The sequence below is a fragment of the Eufriesea mexicana genome, unplaced genomic scaffold (genome assembly GCF_001483705.2).
Source record: "Eufriesea mexicana isolate 0111107269 unplaced genomic scaffold, ASM148370v2 scaffold2501, whole genome shotgun sequence".
Classification (NCBI taxonomy): Eukaryota; Metazoa; Arthropoda; class Insecta; order Hymenoptera; family Apidae; genus Eufriesea; species Eufriesea mexicana.
This window is the reverse complement of record NW_016910581.1, coordinates 96,632-118,174: the sequence shown is the minus strand read 5'-3', so window position 1 is coordinate 118,174 and position 21,543 is coordinate 96,632. Positions and strand designations below refer to the sequence as shown.

Genomic DNA, 21,543 nt, shown 5'->3' with positions numbered 1-21,543 from the left:
GACTGGACGGTCTCCTCTTTAAACTCACGAATAGGAGCTTTCCACCACAACTTGTCAAAATGATCTGGGATATGTTACACGGTAAAAAATTCATTGTTACGGAAAACAATTGCTCGTCCCCGAAAACCTTTGCTATTGAAAATGGCTTGCAGCAAGGCACTGTCAACTTCCCCATCTTGTTTAGCATATACACAAGCGATTTATTCCACATGTACGACCTAAATAACGATCCCAATAAATTCGCGGTAGCTTTCGCAGACGATTTACTAATCTATATGAGAGATAGTAGAACCTCGAAATTGAAAACGCGATTGCAAGAAATCCTCGAAAGAATTCAAGATTACTTCCACACGTGGAAGTTAAAGATCAACACGAGTAAATGCGAAACCATTTTATTCAGGCCAAATATATCACGGTTCTCGAACGCGAACAACGACGTACGGACGCACTCGAAACACTTTCAATTACACGTCGGAAAAGACGATCGCGTAAAAATTACGAATAAAAACGTGGTTCGTTATTTAGGTGTACATCTGGACTACAAGTTAAACTTTATCAACCATGTCCAAACGCAGATCGAGAAAGCTCAGAAAGCATTTGCCATTCACAAACGTCTGTTTTATTCGAAATTGCTAAGCGCGAAAAGGAAAATTATTTGCTACAGAACACTTGTAAGATCGATACTGACATATGGCTGCCCCGTATGGTTCAACGTAACGGCAAGTACGATAGAGAAACGGAGGATTTTCGAGAGGAAACGCCTCAGAGCCTGTCTTGGCAAATATCGGACTCCGGAGTCAAAGTTCACAAAATCAATCAGAAACAATAAACTTTACGAATACGCGGAGATAGTCAGAGTAGACTTATTCATGCTCAAACTGATCCGAAATTATTGGGCAAAGATTAGAAATATGAAAAGTAATAGTTTAATAAACAGTTCCGTTTACCCCAACTCGCAATACTTAGAGAAAACCCGATACACGGGATACACGCCCCCAGAAGCTTTTCTACATCTTGATGGTCAGGGGTACATTCAGAATAGCGAAAATGTACCCTTCATCTATCACGTGACTAGGAAAGCGGGCAACACAGCAATTCTGTATAACACAGACGGCAACTGTAACAACGCGTCGAAAATTAACATGAAAGTGTCAAAAATATACCGGGAAGACGTAAAAAAATATTGGTGACTCGATTCGCTTTAACACAAATTATACACTTGTTAAAAATATTGTAAACTTTCATGTACGAGTAAATAAATAAAACCGGTCAGAAGACCCTCGTTAGTATAATGGTTAGTATCCCTGACGGGGAGAAGATTAATTTTTGTTTTTCCCTCTTTCATACTTTTACTTAGTCACTTTTGTTTTGTCTTTCGTAATTTTTCAGATTACTCATACTCATAAGTATTGTATCGAATAATCTTTGAATAAATAAAATCTATGTACCCTTCCCCCCTCCGCCTTCCTTTCCTCCCCCTTATTTATTTATTTATTTATTTATTTAGTTATTAATCTAGTTCACCCGTTTAAAGTCATATACTGTATAGTTTTCGTGCCTTTTCTATACACAGCCAAACACGCGACCTAATATAAGATAGTTCTTAAGTATATATTATCCTAAAGCGATAAGCGCGATAGTTTAAGTTTAGTTTTAAGATCGCGAGTGCTTCATGTTAGAGCCATCGATCTCGCAGCCTAAGTTGTCATGTATAACCATTTATACGTTTTTAGTTTTCTTTGAATTCATATATTTGTAAAGATTTCCTTGCACAATAAACGTGTTTAAAAAAAAAAAAAAAAGTGTCCAAAGCAGCGCCTGCTAGGGTAACCTTACCGATGAGTCCGCTAGCAGGCCCAGGACGAAACGGATCCCTTCCTTTTCTTTCCGTCCTTTTTAGCTACGCCGTCACCTAGGATACCTGCGACCAGCTGAACTCAAACGATGGTGGGGGAGAACCCCCACAGTAATAATAAAAATTCAAAGAAACAAACGAAAATTGCACTTGTTGCCATTTCGAATATTGTAATTTAAAGCAACCAATTTCTTGCTTTTGTCAAATAAAATAAAACCACTATCTTCGTCGCTCAAAATATTTGAGTTACGTTATTTATATCTAAGATTGTCGATAATTTTTCTTATTTACTATGTATAATTTTATGGAAATAGGTAATGGATATATTATGATTTTCTTTACGCGCATTTTGTACTGTACTTTTGCAAATGATGTTATATCTGCAAGTAAAATAGAAAAGCACTTAACTAGAAACCGGAAACTGAATGCAAAATTTGCGACTGGTTGGTATACGTATATTTTTTTCAGATCGCGTAGATGGATACCTTGTATAAGAAGTCCATGATGAAATATAATATAAAAAGTAAATGGAGAAATTATCTGCAGTGTAAAACGAGGAATGAATATCTCGAATATCTGTTATCGGAAAAATCGATTATCCGAAGCAACGGAATGAGTCATGCATTCACAGCATTGCGAGTCGTAAAATATTATACATAATAATGTTTACATTTTGAAACACGTATTGTTCATATCTGAAATGCCCGAGTTCAATGTTTCGTCTGTGTTTAGTGTATAGCACGTATGCATTTCATTCGTACCACATCTATTGTAAGTAAAACAGTGGAGTTGAAACTAGAAGAGAATTAAATGTAATCGAAACAAACATTGAAAAAATGATAAAAATATATTTAATTTAGCGACGAGATAAAAAATTTACAGCTATCGGAATTAAAAGTAGAGAATATTTATTTTCGAATATTTATATCCGGATAATGGAAAATTGGAATAACGAAGATGCAGATAATCGAGATTGTACTGCATAAACCTCGATATTTCGGTTGCTGGATAATTTCATATGGCGTTCGAGTGATTAACTTCGATCAATTGTTGTGGAAAAATGATTTGATACGAATGTCGCTGTGATTCTGGTTGGACCAACTACTGTCAAATAGTTCAAAATGTATTCTTAAACCAAAAGACGATAATGCTTATTTCAAATAATTCCCGCATGATCCTCGAAAGCTTTTGATAAAATTTTATTCTAATCTATGTAAAAAACAAGAATATTCTCTTTCTCCTTTTTCTCTTTTCTTTCTCCTCTTGTCCGTTTCAGCGTACAAAATGGATCCATTTCTATAACGGATACGCTAATTTGTACCCACTGAATGCAGGTGATTTTCTATCAACGTGTTTCAAGTATCGCAAACACTTTTCCATGCATCATTAATGCGCCTTATTAAAAAAGAAGAAAGAAAAAGAAAATTAATTCAATATCTAGATGACGCGAGGCATTGAATAGTTTTCGACACGATTAAAATGTATTATAAAGTATTTATCGGTAATTTTAAAAAATAGCGAAACTGTTATAAACCGAATCTAATTTTTGAACACGGAAGCTTTTCATTCTCTCTTTTTATTCCTTAAAAAGTTTATCCGAGAATAACGAGAAAAATGTGGAATTCTTTAATTTATCCAAGCAAGAGCACTTGAACTAAACTTACATATACATATATCGATGTTATAGAAAAGTACAAAAATTGTGGTTATTGTCATAAGGATTGAAACCATTGTATTTTAGCAATTGGAATTTATTGATATAAAACGATATTATACGGTAAACAGTTAGATAAACAGAAGTTGATAGTAAAAGGGATTTGTAAGAGAGAAAGATAAATAATCCAACTTACCTCTCGTTTTAAATGGTCTGGATGGTTCAGAGTATCCTCGAGAACCATTTGCATTAATAGCTGCTACACGAAACTGGTACCAGTGACCTGTTTTTAATCGTTCCCGAAGCGTTGCATGTGATTTCGTTGAAACGTGACGGACCGTCCAAGAACTTAATCTAGATTCCAAGTACCTTGGACCAAGTAAATGTCGTTCTTCCACCAGATACCTCACATCTTTGTTTCCCATAGATTCATTTGTACGTTGGGTCTTGGAATTATACCAAGTTAGCAGAATTAAATTGTTCTTTTGCTGTCTAATTTGCACATTTTCCGGTATCAAAGGTAAATCTGAAAAAATGCAAAAAGGTAAACAAATGAAAATTTTATCCTAACTTATTGGGTATAATTTATCGACGCTTTCCGCATTTTATATTTTCCATTATAATCGTAGAAAAATAGAAATCAAAATTTTAAATATCGAACATTTGTTACAATTCGAGACAACATTTGTTACTATAATTGTAAAATATGCATGTGATAATTGCAAGTTTGCTGTATTATTATCGCGTAATATAAATACGTTTAGTCATATTAAGAAATTATCAGAGTAAAAATTGATATCGATAATAAAATTTACGGCAAACAAGTGCACGAGTACTCGGTGATTTTTCAACATCGATATATCTTCTCAGAGGTTGTTCTATTACTTCTATGAGACTGTATATGCATCTCGAAATCTTAATTGAATTTTTGTTCATTCATTTATTTTTTCGTTACAATTAATTTTTGCAAAAATTATATTTTGATACTACTATGACGAGTATGAGGAAGTAATAAAATATTTCACTAATTTTATTTTATATTATATTTATTTTAATATTTTATATTACATTAATATTTTACTCGCAAATTTTAATTATATTATTCGCGTTGGAATTTTTATTTCGCTACTCTCGGAAGAATAAAAAGGTAGAGTTATAAAATACTTGCAATACGAAGTAAAATTACAGTTAAACATTTGCAAACATAAAATTCCACATATCGCGATACGAACGCAGTCGTAAAATCCTTACTCCGTAAAATGATGAATGAAAAATGAATTCGTGTACGTAACTTCCGCATAATATACATACATACATGCATACATAGGGTAATTCTCTCGCTAGTTAACCCTAAGGCAGTATCGTCGATCATACCGGTGCGATAATGCGGTGTCGGTATGCGTGATCTGTCGACCGGTCTTCACTTTCACATCCGAGACCTATATACATATTTACTTGTACACATAGCAACGGATGTGTGTAAATATATGAAAGTGTATACTTACGTATGTAAACTGAAAATGAAAGTGTGAAGACGAGTTATCGCTGCGGCGTGATCGATGGTACTGCCTTTGGATTAACTAACAGCAGGAACACCCTACATTAACACCTGCATGTCCTCTCTTTCCTTCTTTCGCATCTTCTTTCAGTTAATCTAGGCAAACTGTGTATGTAAATATTCCCAGACCCGCTCGGTTATGGCCACCTACGTAACCTTGGCTGGTCATGCACTTGGCTCGCATTCTGATCTCAAGCGTTTACAATAAATATTTACACCAAGTGTCCGTTTTCATATTTATATGCATGTCTTGCATATTCTATTCCGATATGTATATATTATCTCTTTTCTTCCTAAAGATATCCCTTCATAAAATGGATTTTATCGTAAGATCTAGTTTTCATTATGCGTTGAAATACTTATTACGCAACGGTAATCACGATTATTTGTACTAGACGTTAATAGATAACAGCTAAAATCTTTTCATGACCTTTTAAAGTATTTTGGCTACAGTGATTCCGGGGATTATAGAATACCGATGCCATAGTTATTGCATTCCTAAAGTTTCATACCAAATTATTTTTCACTCTTTTATCTCTTGTATTGACTACACTACTGGATACGCGAAATTCCTGCGTTTTATTAATCTTTTAAAATAAGCTATTGTTATAAACTAATTTATATCGCGAATAATTAATATTGCGAATTCATGGAAAACCTCACATACTGACTTAAACAAACTTTTAAGAATGTAATGTAAAACTTGCGTTTTATCTATTAAATATTATTAAAGGAGACTTTCTTTTGAAATGCCACCCTATCGACAAGATTAATAACTAAAATCAGAGGTAGAAGAATTACAAAGTTGGGGAACCTATTTAGTTAGCAGGATGTAGTTTCTTCTTTATTAAATACTCGAGAAAGAAAAATCGTGTTTCATTGTAACGACACACGAGAGAGCTGTGAATAATCATTATGTATAACAATGAACTTTATAATCAGATATCACTAACTGTTGTAAAAACTAAATACCAAAATAAACTCTGCATCCTAGCGATGTAGGTGCGATTCCTTCCCCTACGTTTTGTCTTTTATCTCCCATTTTGCGGAGACGTCTTTTCACCTGCGTAGCCCTAAACAGACAGGCCAGTTCTAACCATTAGCCCGTTTAATAAACGTCTATACAGTTTTCCCACTGGCTACTATTTCTTTGCGTTATAAACCCTTAACACTAACGAAAACGAGCAAATATACATCACCGATTAACATTTCTTATCAAAGTCTTAAAGATTAACAAATCCAATGAATAATGAACTTTGCAATATCAAATTTCCTATGAAACATAAGAATCCCTCAAATCGCACATTGATGTTACAGAGGAATATAGGGTAGACAATTTTACGTTTATCATTATTCAGAAAGTATAAAGAAATCATCGATGATAAGATTGATATCTTTTCCTTTTGCAAGATATCAATACGCATCTAGCTGTGGTATAGATTTCCTTGTCATGCGATTATTTGTACAAATTTTGTTAAGAATTGAATTCAGGACAAATTACATACATATGGGTTTCTTTCTATACGATGGGTGCGTATCAAATAAACAAAGTAAAAATTAAATAAAAAGTGATTTCTAACAAAATATAAAACTTTTGACAAAGGAACGTCAATTAATACAAGTAGAAGAATTAAAAAAAAAGGAAAAAAAATACAACATCATTGTACGGTATACTATCTGAAAGAAGAAATTAAAGTATTCCTTCAAAACACGTGCGATTTTCGTAACACTTTCTATGAATTGTATACAAATAATTAAAACTTAAGGAAAATAAATTTAAAAAATATGTTTAAAGAACCGTATATATATATAAAAAAGGTTGTTAAAAATATGTGTAACTGCGAATCGTAGAAACAAATACAGCGGAAAAGAAGATTTAAGCGTATATTTGTGTCACATTTCATAGTAAATAATTTTGTTTAAAAAATACCAAAAGACAAAGCTACTAAATTGTAAACTTTCATTTATAAATAGAATAGAAAACATCTGTATATTAAAGAGCAAAAGCATTTTTACGATCATTACAAATCACTTCCATTATTTAATTCCTAGTTATAAAATCTTTTTATACTTTTCTTTTACGTTTGTTCATTGAATTTCTTTTGAAGAACATTATCTTTATTGCACCTAATTTCATCAAATATTTGATTTGCTTTTAGTCTACGAGTATTACAAATCTGTGGCTCTAAGGAAAAATGCTACATGTCGCGATTTCAAAAAATTTTTGTTTATTCATTGTAAATTATCAGAGAACAGTTGATAGAAACAAAGTTTATATTTTCAAAAAAATTATATAATTTATTTAAACATTAATGAGTATCGATGATCAAAATTTTAAATGACAGTTTCTTGAAAGTAAAAATATGTGGCATGCAGTGTTTCTCCGTACAGCCATAGAAATATACTTTTTGGACATTGAATTCCGTATAAATTTTTCTGCATATATTTTGTTTGTAAAAGAACGTTTACATATTTTCAATTTATTGAAATTTGATGCAAGATAACTAACTGATGCTCTACAATAATGAAAATCAAAGAATGTTTCCTCTTATAGAAAAGCAGTACCTGAATTTATTTACGATTTTGCTACATCGCGAATGGAGCAATGAAACCTTTTTTGATTTGTATCAAAAGTTTTTAATTTCGTAAAAAAATTCTTATGGATTCGCCATAAATATAAAAAAATTAATATAGGTAGTTGGCTTTACTATCTTAATTGCACATCTAGATGTAATATTTAAATGTGACTTTTTAAGTTCCGTTTGAAAGAAGTACTTAAAACTATGCGTTATCTCTCCTTGATTTGATAGAATTTTATATACCTGTTAGAATTTGCATGTTTCGTAGCAAATCTTCTACTTTAAAATAGCTCGTGTTCTGTATAAATTTTTTATCCATGTACTTCTTAATTTTCTTGTTTGCGGTTTTTTAAAATATTTGTTTTCTTTTTCTTTTCAAATTCATGAATCTCTCTTTATCAAATAAATATTGAAAGAATATTTATAATAGGATATTACTGCATTATCTGATAGATTGTTGGCATCTTCTCCTTCCAGAACAATCGTGTGTTTACACGTTACGTAAAATGTAATTACGCTAAATAACATTTGTACCGTATGCGTACATCCAGTTTTTCTAATAATGCTACATGTTTCTTTGCAATTCTATCTATAATTTTCTACTCATTCGTATGATCCTATAATTCCAAAATGGAATATCACTACTAAGAACCAAGATGGCAAATTTTTCAATATATTTTCGCGAACAAAAGTGAGAGTTCAAAACTTCTACTGTGGTTCTTCATAACCGAGAAGAGTGGACAGTCAACGATTGCGAATTTAGTTTCTGTCTTTGATTAAATTTTTGTTTTTTTGGGTAGCTTACGCATTAAATTTTCACGTGTTCATATTTTTTTGAAAATTCATTCATTATAAAATTTCATCTACTTCGTTAATTTATCTCATATATTTCGGTATTTCAAGTTGAAAACATAGCAGAGTATAATAAAGGAATAAATTCCGAAATAGTACAAAGATCGCGATGGTTAGCTCTATGTTTATTTAAAATATAATATTTAGATACGGCTAAGGTAATAAGCTCATGAGCAAACTTAAGGGAACGAAAGATTCCGATCGAATCAGAATCCAGGATTTAGAATTGTAAACTACCGGAGCATTTAGAATTTTAAATTATCCTGAACTCCGGGATGTAAATCAAAATTTATCGCTCGTAAATAAACATTTATTTCTTATATAATCTAATCCAAAATTAAATGGAATTAATATTAACAACCATGTCTCGAGGTTTTGTTTCAAGTTAGGATAATTAAATCTTACGAAATTTGAATCAACAAATTACTGCATATTAGATATAGTTCAATTATGAATAAAATTATAAGAAATTATGAAAATTGTTCAACAGAATACTACAGAATAAACATATCGTACTACGTATTAAGCTTCCTTGGAAATTAAATTTGGATAAATTACGGAGATTATAAAAATCAATGTTAGATGTGTTATATATTATAACAAAAGATATCTTCTTATACGTATGTCACAGGAGAGCAAATACAATAGCCACGAGAGAATAAATGTGAAATTGATGTTACAATAAAATTGAGTTTACTACCCATGATCTTATCGCGAAAATTTATTAAATCGTTACACGTGCAAGTCTTGTTAGGTAGATAGCACACTTATGTTTACAATTCGTGTTATATCAATTCCCGTATGTTTGCTTTATTGGTTATCATTGTTACTTATTGCTAGTCGTTATATTGTCTGCAGCTCATATATCTATATTTACCGAAAATGAATAATACAACTCTCCGATAAGATAAAATAATTACGCTGTTTCTTACTTATAACGTAAAATTTACACTTGTGTAGTTTTTAATGATTCCTAAGTATGTCAAGGTTAATTTATATTTAACATCGTAGATACTAACCTTAGAGTACAATTAATAAATAATACATCGTAATATTATATAATATACCATAGTATTGCAAGAAAACTTAAATTTCTAAGCACTTCTGTACTCACCTCGTAACGAGTAACACAAGGATGTACAGTTTCAAAACTATAGATATCTAACTATTACAATTTCTATAAAACATAAACTTTAAAAACCTTATCGATGGGAATGTATACTCTAATTAACTAAAATTTTCATATGGTTTTGACCTTTGGTTGTTAGTCGAAGGAATTGGCAAGAATAAATTTATCGGAAATTAATATATCCATGCACCTAAATCACAAGTTGAACAGGTTTATAATCAATAAGAGTTGAAAATGAACCGAAAAGTTGGTAAAATGTCTATAATAAATTTTCCATCGAAGAAGAAAATGTATGTGGTAGTGATTATTTAAATGGCCTAAGTCACGTATATTTTGTTTCAAAGTATTCAGGTGATGTGCCTTAAATGTATCAAAAATTAAAAGATTAATCGCAATGAAACTGCAAATTCGATCTAGTGGTTGAATTTTTTGTTATTTTGCCAAAAGTAGCTTTTTTATCGTAATTTTGCCACGATGCAAACGAACGCAGCATAAATAAGTGGTAAAATCGCTTCTTTCAGATTTTTGACTTTTTATAATTTTCAAAATTATTCGGATGCATATAAACACTATGAAGCAAAATCCTATTCGTAAATCGCGAATGTAGAAAGTAAAAGTATGTCGATGATGCAAGATGTCCTAATTAGAACCATCAAAACAGACGAGACCAATAATAAATATGAAATTTCTCGTATAAAAGTTTGAGAAATAAAAAAAATGCTTTAATAAATAGAATACTGAATTTCCGTGACAAAACATCTTTAGAGGATAAAATGTTAATGATAGATTTCTGCGAAAAGAATCGTTTATCTTATCCCTAAAATTTATGTTAACGAAGGTATTAATTTCTCAGAGTATATTATATACATAAACATATCGTATTTCGTTCAAATACCACAGCGTACATATACTACGTCATGCTTGTTTGTAAGAATTTGATGATGTCCCGATGTAAATTCAACTGTGAACATGTCAACAAAAATATAATAAAAATTAAAGAAGTATGAAATTTCGGATAAGGAAATGTCACAACTAAATTTATACAGCTTCGAATAATATAAAAGTGGAATGCACCGTTATAAAACACATATATGAGAATGCTATTTATCATAAGAACAATCCCAAAATATTTCTATCGTTCACATCTCGAGAATTTCTCCATTCACTGACAATACAGTATTGGATCATTTAGAATCATTCTCAAATTCCTTTATCATTCTCTGACATTCTTACTGTCAACCACTTTTTACCAGTCTCGTGACAACCGATTGTTTTCGAAATAAACGTTCTACCTTTTAAACAATTGATTTATTTTTAATTTTTACCATTTTTACTAAGCCATATTTTCCAAAAATCCACAATTATACATCTATAGTATAACAACACAAACAAACTATACTGGACAACTAATGGTAATTCGAGAACATTAATTTTTAAAATTGTACAAGCAAAACTGTGTTCGTCATGTTAATTTTATAATAATTTACTTAAATTCATCTTATACTTAATTATTATTTCATCGAAGTATATTGTAGGAATGGAACGAGTGCAATCCTGAGAGAATATTAAGAGTATTTGGGACATAGAACGAGTGGCCGCGTGCGAGAGGATCGATTATGAGGGATATTCGCGAGCATTCAGTAAAAGTTTAGGAACGTGTACTGAGTGTTCCAAGTACCTGGTCCACCGAGGTTGCGTGCGAAATGCGTGATCGAGGAAGAAAGTGTGAGCATGAAAGAAGACAGAGTGCAAGATTAAAATAAGGGTGCAAGGACACAGACGAGACAGTCGTGTAGCAGTAGTGGAGAAAGCAATAGTGGAGAAGTAAGGGAGCAGTGGTTGCAGGAGACTTGTTGCTAGTACGAGATTGAGAGTATCAGAGACTTGCGAGAGGTCAGTGAGTTGCCAGCGTGGCAGTGTGCGGTAAAGAGTGTTAGCGAGTAGATTTAATCTTAGCATATTTGTTATCTTTGAAATATGTTATTAATAATTAATCATTGGTGATGTGTAATATATATATATATATTTGTTCCTGTGTGTGATCTCCTCCCGTCCTTCTCAAACCTACAATATTCTTACAAAAACAACGATAAATTATAAATACACCACACAAAGCAATTTTTAAGGAGTAAATTAAATTATAATGTATACCGTAGAGAACGGTTCGAGAGGATCTTTATAAGAGTAGAAATTTAATATCCTTCTTAATCAGTATACTACAGCGCGGGTCGTACAATAAGTATTTTATGAATTATGATATAGCAAGTATACAATCCATTGTCACCGAGGTCGTTTTTCCTTCGGTTCGAAAATTTTTAGAAATAACTAAAATTTGCTAAGGAATGTACTATCTCAAACCTGAGTTTAAAATGAAAGCTAACATATTTGGCTGTGCTACTTTCTGCGTCTCATACTCGTTTCTTGACTTTTCATGGATTTGTAGTGCGCTTTATTATTCAAAGAGGCTGCAAAAAGATTTCAAATTTTTTTTTAAATACACCTACAGTTTACGTCGCTAAAGATAATAATTGCTGTCACAATTTATTGAAAGAATTGACTATAGTATCTAGTCTACAAGTTTTTATACAGTCCAATGTTCAAGCGGCACCATCTGTTTAACTCATTAAGACCCAAGCATAAAGATGAGAAGATTTTTAAATTATTGGTATGTACATTTATCCGTTTCTCGTGTCTCTCTCTTTTTTTTTAGCAAATTTTGTTACTTCCTCCTCAACTGAAAATATTTGTCTTTTCTAATTTTTTCATTCCATGTGTACCATTAGAGTATATTTACAGCTCAATATCTGTATCCCATATGTCTACATAGGTTTTATATGTCAATTTTTTTTAATCATCTTCGTGTGTAGTATTTTCTGCAAAAATGTGAGTAAATAAATAAAAATTAAACATAAAATTATATCCCATGGGAAATGTGGTGGGGCACAAGCGCGTTCCCCTTGGCTACATCGGTGAAATTTATCATCGACGATGCATAGTTTACACGGTATCACCACGCACGGGTGCAAACATTGAGCATTAAGTACTGAGATGCACCACTTATGCGAATTTTACTAGAAATCGTAAAGTACTAGTGAGAATACTGTTAAGCTATTCTGTTAACGTGTTGTTTTTGTGATTGATAGAATTTCAAGCAAATCGATTCCGTTGAAATTTATATATATAATAATTCTGAAATGTCAACGTATATTGTCGAAAATATTATATGTCTATCAACGAATATTGCTGGATTCGAAGAATTATCTATATTATTGTCTGCACAACTTTCGGGTATTACATCTTGAAATTTCCATAATCTCCTTTTTGGTGATTTGTAAGATATGTAAAAGCAACGTTACTTTTGCACAAAATAATGGACTTAGCTTTTAAGATCGCAAGTATAATATTGCTTACGTGAAATTTTTCATTACGGTGATTTAGTATTAACTGTATCGCTTCTTTAGCGATCGTGTTTATTTTATTAGACAGTATTTCTTTACCTTGCCATATCGATCTTACAAACTCGTTAGTTTACGTTGAGGTTCGATATTTGAATATGAATTAAATTGCCGTTCTTTCAAAACAGAAATCTCTAATCAAACCATAAATTCTGCAGTTAATATATCTAACGATAGCGAGCGTACTATTTACTCTGATATTTTACCAACAATCGAGTTCGTTCTTGATCACCATATATTTCCACCTTATCCTTCATTACGACAGAAATTATTTCTTATGGAAAGCCATCAGAGAACTAAAAAGTTCGGCCGTTTCATTACTACGTTACTATTCGAAAAGACAACAGTTGAGCAAAGAGTACATTTGAAAAAGTTCACGCTTTTACCGAATAACATGACATTGTAGTTTCAACAACACTCAATCGTCTTCAAGGTATGCCAAGAACTATTATAAAAGAAGTTGAAAAGCTTATAGACCGATAAAACTCCTGATTTCGATCTAATCGAAGTTATCGGTAAAATTATAAACAAACTTCCACATAATATTTAATACTATACCATGGACCAAATACTTTCCTGCCAACTGAAAGATAAGACAGGTTATTTTTACACACCATCCTGTATAGTCATCACGTTATTAGTTATACTATCAAAACTGCTGGTAAAACTCATATTGGACAGAATGAAAAGAACAAATATGGAGATGAATCTAATTATTGTTTGATTGTTAACAACAATCAATTTGGGTTTAGAAATAAGCACGTTACAATTGAGCAAGTACACAGAATGTTTAGGGTTTTTATATTGCACGCTGTCCCATCGCGTGACAAACTCCAGACCTAGAAGATCCGTTGCGATCTTCTAGCAGCCAGACTCTAAGTGCTGATTTATTTCATAATCGGTAGTTTCCATTTGATACGTTCTTTATTTCCTCGGATCACCGAACCCGGGGCATTCTTCAGCGCCTAATTTTATAAACCAGACAACATCACTTGGGATTTGGCTGAAAATGGGCCTGTAAAAGAAAGGATCAGGCCATGTGCGATACCCACGAATTTCGAAGCCATAAGTTCACGGTCACCTTTCAAGAAGGGTTACCAACGGGTGGCCTTCTAATAACTTCACTCTGAAGGACCAGCGACCTTGTCGTGGAAGACGTTCCTCCCTTTTTTGGGGGCAACTGATTCACTCTCGGAACGAATATCTGCCAAGCAGAAAAACTCTTTTCCTTTGACGGTCCTTGTTCACTGTTTGGCTTCGGAAGATCGTGATTCGCAGAGTCAGTAGTTCATGAAAGATAAGAGCGAACACATCGCTCGCGATCGAAACTCTCGTGTTTCCGACGGGTTGTAAGGCCGTCTCGCGACTACGACACGTGTTGCCCGCCAAATTAATATTGGGCAACTGTTTAAGTTGCACGAGCAGAAAAGCGTCGTATCTACGACGGTCGACGTTTCGAAAAGAACCGTGGCGTGTTGCTGATTTGACGAGAACTGTTTCAAGAGAAGCGATGTCTCTGATGTTTCGTATGGAAGTAGTTAGAAAGGACCGATGTCTTTGAGAGCTCGGACGGAAGTGTTTGGAGAGAACCCGTGTCTCTCAGGACTCGTACGGAAGTGTTTTTGACCAAGGGCGTTCCCTTGGTTCGCGAATCCGTGACCTTGGAGAAAGGGAAGGTTCCCCCAAAAAGCAACGATAGTGGAGGAAACCCTCTCCTCCAAGGTGGGGTACCTGGGGTCCACCCGCGCGCTGGTGACCCCATCGGTCGTTTGTTACCCCTAGCGAGGGCCTGAGGCTTCCAACGTGTGCGGACCACGTGGAGCCCTCAGGCCTATTGTCAGCCAAGTCTTAAGAGCCGTCGCCTAATTTCGTTAAATTAGGGATTTCCAGGATTCTCGTGTTCCGCGACACGAGAAGTCAAAGAAAAAAGGTAAAGCATTGAAACATGCTGAAGGCATGGAGCGGAAAATTCCGATGCCGAATTATTCGACCCTAAGACCTGGCTGTTGGAAGACCGTAACGGGTCTTCCTTGTTCCACGACGAAACATTGATCAATATCCAAACAGACCACAACGGGTCATTCTCAGCGACTCAACAAGCCTTTGCGAATAATCATTCACCGTTGAGTGCTTATTTGCTATATAATCAAACCGGACACAATTGTCTCAAGGATCGTGTGGCATCGTCCGATCATTGAATCACCGAGCCAAAGTCTATCGAATTTATTGGTAAATTCAAGCCGGATCTACTACACACGTTGACCTTACAAACCAACACCCGTGCCCGCCACAACGATCTACGAATAAACGGATTGGATCCGTAACATAGAATAATAAATAAGATCACTTCAACTCTTTACAAAGAATCGGACAAACCGTTCTAAAAAATAGCACCAAAGCGTTCCGTCGTGGAATAAAAATGCAAAAGACACCGTTACGGTTTTCTAACAGGTCCTACATTTATAAGTGTCTAGATCACTCAACCGTTGGAGATTTCCGCTACGTTTCAAAAGCACAACTGTCAATTATCCTTATAATGATAAAAAAATACCCTTTGATACGTTCGAAATTAGGAAATTCGTAAAGACATCGAAATTAAAATTGTCGCAGAAAAAATGACACGATCGAGTAACAAATATCAGACAATCGTCCGAATGTTGTAGCTAGTAATTTTACGATTTTACGATTCCGAACTATTCAACAAACTGCATAAAAAGTATCTCCAAGACTTCGTATAACAATGACAACAAGTTTTCTTCGATGCTTTCTACAGGAGAAACATCTACGTGGTATCCATCGAACTGCTAATATAATTTACCAAATAAAAATTTAATGAAGATAGAAAAAGAAAGAAAAAGATAAATTATTCCTATGTCAGAGATTCTCTATATTGTATAGCACGTCCCAAAATTCACGCAAGAAATAATTTTGACAGAAAACACAAGTTTTTAATTAAAAGTTGTACATTTTTTATTGACTCATAAAGTATACAGTGTAATATTATATATGGAATAGCATATCGAGTAAATGGCCTTCACGGTTGACTCATACGCACACTTTGGTCGAAATTTTTCATGATCATTTTGCACAAATGTGGCTGAATTTCGTTGATACTCCGCCCTATTTTCTCCTTCAATGCGTAGGTGGTCGTGGGCTTGTTAGCATAAACCTTAAACTTCAGAAAACCTCAAAGAAAAAAGTCCAACGGTGTTAAATCGCATGATCTGGGCGGCCAATTGTGATCACCAAAACGAGGAATTACACGACCAGGGAATAGCTCAAGCAATACTTGAATTGTTTTTCGGGCTGTATGGCATGTGGCATCGTCTTGTTGAAATCATATGTCGTCCACATCCATATCTTGCAATTTAGGCGCAAAGAACTGGATTATCATACCACGATAGCGAGCACCATTAACTGTTACTGCTTGACCAGCCGCATTTGCGAAAAAGAATGGTCCGATGATGCCTTTAATCCAAAATCCTCACCAAACAGTGACACTTTGTGGACGCATTTATTTCTCAATGATCACTCGTGGATTTTCTGAATCTCAAATGCGATAATTTTGACGAATAACGAAGCCATCAAGACGAAGATAAGTCCCATCGTTAAAGATGAGAATTGCAAATTATAGCTGCTAGACCTTCGTTATTCTTAAAATATTGCTCGACAACGAAGACACGTTGTTCTTTCATGTAGAACTTTATTCTTAATAACCCTGAACTGTCAGTTGTCACGCTGTCATTTTTTTTCGTTGGCAACACTTTATGGCACAATTCAAATCTTGCGTGAATTTTTGGATACCCTATATTAACACATTTCATATTTGAAATATAAGTATCGTGCATACTGCAGAAATAAATAAATCAAGTCAACAGTGTAAATTAAATACTATGCATATCACTCTTATTTGTTGCTTTCGTGAAACCAGCATAAAATTTGTCACAATCATGATTACCTTTATACGAAAACGGAATAGATCTGTAGGATATAAACCATGTTCGTATACATTTTTTACTATGTTTCAAGTATATTGTACAACTGTAATTAAAGTATCCGTGTGTGTAGCTTTGTCTAAGAATTCCTCCTCTATAACTTTAATTAAAGTATAATAGTTACTATTCCGGTAAGTATGATTAATAACGTTTATACGTTATTTCTCTCTATTTGTTCCTTCCTAACTACTATAAATTTGTACTTTGAGGTACGGAAAGAATAAAATATTTAATCGTTAATCGACATTAATGTACAAGAAAAATTAAATTTTAATCATCAATCAAGTAACTGACAATATGTATTTCTTAGTCTTTGCGATTCCTTTTGTAGTAAAAATAATACTTTATGAATCTTGTTCAACCGTTTCTGACATTTTTATTCGATATTCAGAAATATAGAATGTATTTATTACGTAAAACATAATTCTTTTGATATCAATTTTTGCGCAAGCTTCTTTCGTTTGGTAGGATGACGAATTTATTAAGAGGTCATAAATTATTAGACTGTGATTTGAAAAAAAAAATAAGGTGACGCACAAGCAAATATGACATAATAATAAGAAAATAATAATAATAACAACAATAATAAATAAATAAAAATAAAAAATTGTTATAAATAAATATTATTTTGTCATTTCATTCGTTATATTTATTGTAATTTAAAAATAAAATAAATACAAATGCGGTCAAAATAATTTTCTATAAAATTTTCATTCAAATCGAATTTTAATCAAATACCATTTAAAAAAGTCAGCAATTGATATCCGATTATAAATTTCTTCGATTAACGATTATAACGATTATCACCTTTCCTTCATCGATGATTGTCGATTAACTTTATCAATCGATTTACGCGTCGATACTTCAACACGTAATTTCTAATTTCTTTTAATCGACGATTGGCGATTAATTTCATCACTCGATCAAATCGATTACCGATTCTTGACCGGTTGATTCTTTTTTCTGTTAATCATAATCATTGAGCCATCGATCATTGATAAATTAATCAATCAAAATAAACATTTTAATAGCTCAGCCTCTAACTCTGAATAAAAAGAGAATCTAGCGGACAGTGACATCTACTTGAAACCTAAAATACTTATTTATTCTCACCGTATTCATGAGTTGCCTCGCGAAACAATACCTGTTTTACTTGTTACTATCAAAGATGAGATGGATATGTAAAATAAATTTCGTAAAATACACATTTTCGTTAACCCCTAAAACCAAGAGGTTAGTAAAGACGTTTGGAAAAGATTTCAGCCAATAAATGGTAATTACCCATATAACAAAACCTATTCGTCCGAAATTGGCGGAAATAAATTCGAAACGCTTCCAAAAAAAATTTGCCAACACTCTAGCAGCGAAATTGAAATCAAACTCAAGCAACAACTGCAAACTATCTTTCCTCGCCAATGACACTGTCGAAGAATATTACCTAAAGAACACGCTACGTATTCTGAATTAGAACAACTTCAGTGGCAACGATCCAATCTCTACCAACGAATTAACCAGGCCCTGGCAGTAACAAAAAGCTCCGCACCCAGACAAGATATACTCAACGAGTTATTAAAAATTTTACCACAATTTCGGATATCATATCTTTTCAAGATATACATAATTGCGTTTAGACCTGCAAAATCGCTCCAAACAACTAACGTGAAGCCGCAGTAATACCCAAGCCTAACAAAAACAAGTAAAAACTAGAAAACTAATCACCTTAACCAGTACATTATGCAAGTTATTAGGAAAAATAATAAATGCAAGACACCCTTATTTGTTAAAAACTTATTACATCCGATCTTCGAAAGTACCACTAAACCACAAACGTACAAATAATCATAGAACTCTGCATCAGCAATACGTTTCAGAAAACAGAATATTGTCATCGCATTATCTCTGAGCATTGAAAAAGTTTACGATATGATATGGAAAATAAAAATTGCGAAAACTCCTCGTAATTTATATATCAATGGCAAACAGCCTTCATAGCCCTCATAATCAATCTCCATAAGCTCCACGCGAACAGATCATTTCAAGTCAGAGCAAATGGAATTCCATCTTCACCAACGTAACGTAATAGAAAACTCGTACCATGAACCATCATGAATCCATCAACTAATACTTCCGAAAAACAAAGATAAACAAATGAATAGAACGGTATGTAAAAGAAAATTCCTAGAACTACTCAACAACTACGCCCACACCATCATCACCAAATATACACAGATGTTTCGAAAACGGACACAGAAGTAACGTATGTTATCATTTTAAGCGAATATACGATCAAAGAGAGCCTACTGGAACTAAGTTTTGATAATTATTACCGAAGTCACGTAATGTGCTCACACCAATAATATCCGAACCGTGACCATGTTCTCGGGCTCCATGAATCATTTAGACTCTAAAATCAATGCCTTATTATTTATAAATAGCAAAAACCACGAAATCATAATTAACGTTCAAGAAACATACACAAACCTCTTCAATAGAGCAACATAGATGTAAGAATCATCTGGACACCATCGCACCAAGACAGAGCAGGAAATAAAAGAGCAGGCGCTGCAGCGGAATAAGCTACTACTCTTATTAGTTAAACCACTTGCTTCGATAACATATCTAGAGCGCATGAATTACCTAAAGAAGTATATAAAAGAAGAATGGAACAAAACTTGGGCAACTATCAAAAGAACCAAAATTCATAAAGTAGTCAAAAAATATTATCAACGAATGCCGTATTAAACCGTGAATAGAAAAAAGAAAACATAATATCACGATTAGGAACAAAACACACTAAACTTACACGCGAATTACCTGATCAAGAAATCCGAATCTCCAAACTGTTAACCTAGAACAAAAGAAATATACACCACTAACGATCGATCGCATCCTATACTTACATCGGCAAGGAAATCAAATCAACGAGATAGGAACACAGAATCAAACCCGACACGGTCCTAACGTCGGAAAAATACACAAGGGCAGCGATAAATTTCCGTAAAGTAGCGATAGTTCAAGTTTCCATTTTGTCGTGAATAATTTATTCACGGATTTTTAACGCATTATATCCTGAATTTCACCGTGATAAAATTCCGTGGACGTTTTCTATACAGAATATGTATAAGCGAGTATATTTTCAATATGTTATATTTACTGCATATTCTTTTTGAGAATGCTCGAAACTCTACTGTTCCTTATTACGCAATTCTTCCAGTTTCTATCATAAATGGTTCAGATAATTTTTAAATGTATTATTTAAAAGAATGATATTAAAAGATATTCATGTCGCGAATATTCAAATTTTATTTATGAAAAGTTATATAAGAATATAATAAAGTATATTGGTAATTATTCAAGAAATGAACGCGGTTATTGGTGACTTTTAAATATGCCGTAGAATTCGATATTTTGAAAAACTTTTAAATTTCGAAATATTAAAAGAAAGTAACATCGGTACTATTCGGTACTATTACATTGAATTATACCTATGCGTGTACGTCCGTTGCATCGTATATGTCAATATTAGTTACTAGCTATCTCACAGTGACCGGATAACATTTAGATCTAAATCTACGCTAATTAGAACTGTCGAAAACACTTGGACAGCTGCTTTTAAAGGGAAAAGACAGTTCATCTACTATTCGTCGTTACAGCTAATGAGCACGATACGAACAATTCGTGAATAATTGTAAATCTGATCAACCTATGAACAGTAGCGAAAGAGGCGCTGCCAATGTTAGGTATAGACCTGTTTGAACGTTTGAATTTGCTTTACGCTGCTCATGCACGATCTAGACTTTTCAATACGGTATAACTTTTGAGATTATTCCTCTGTTGAGGGGACAAATTATCGCGAATATACTGGAAAATGGCTGGAAAAACTATGATATAAAAGCCGATTTGTCGAAAAAGTTATATATCAATTAACCCCTTCCCGTGCCATTTAGCTGCACGAAATCCGAGTCGAAACGGTAGGCGTCAATGCGTGGTAAACAGATCAGACCAATGCTGTCCACGAGCGTGACTCGTGATATTTACGTTTGGGCCGACATTTTATTCGCGAGTCTGGTTCGTGATATTCATATTTGGCCGACTTTCTGTTCGCGAGTCTGGCTAGTAATATTCATGTTTGGACTAAAATCCTTGTCACGAGTCAGACTCGTCAAAGTACGGAAAGGGGTTAAATTTCGGTATGCAATGTGTGAGCAACTTTCACCCATTGTCTTCCGGCGGGAGAAAGTCCTTCGTTGGAGTTCTGGAAAGACATCGCCCAGGTCCAAGGACAATAGCCACAGATGGGGATGTTTAGACGTCAAGTTGGAGCGTCTGGACCGGAACTCAGCCGCAGAGGCTAGCAACACGTGAAGGCGAGGCCGCGGAGGGGGGACACATAAAACAGCGAGGGGTGCGTTTTTGACGCACTCGCCAACCAGCAAAACGACTCTTTATTAAAATCTCCTACAAAT

General features: G+C 33.7%; 1 protein-coding gene across 1 annotated transcript in view; it reads right to left on the bottom strand.

Annotated features, from left to right (window-relative positions):
• Nucleotides 1-21,543, bottom strand: part of Kal1 (anosmin-1 Kallmann syndrome 1) — a 108,222-nt gene that overhangs the window by 20,472 nt on the left and 66,207 nt on the right. The window contains exon 4 of the mRNA XM_017903649.1: nt 3,706-4,035. Coding sequence (XP_017759138.1) covers nt 3,706-4,035 — 330 coding nt within the window. The remainder of the gene's footprint in view (nt 1-3,705; nt 4,036-21,543) is intronic.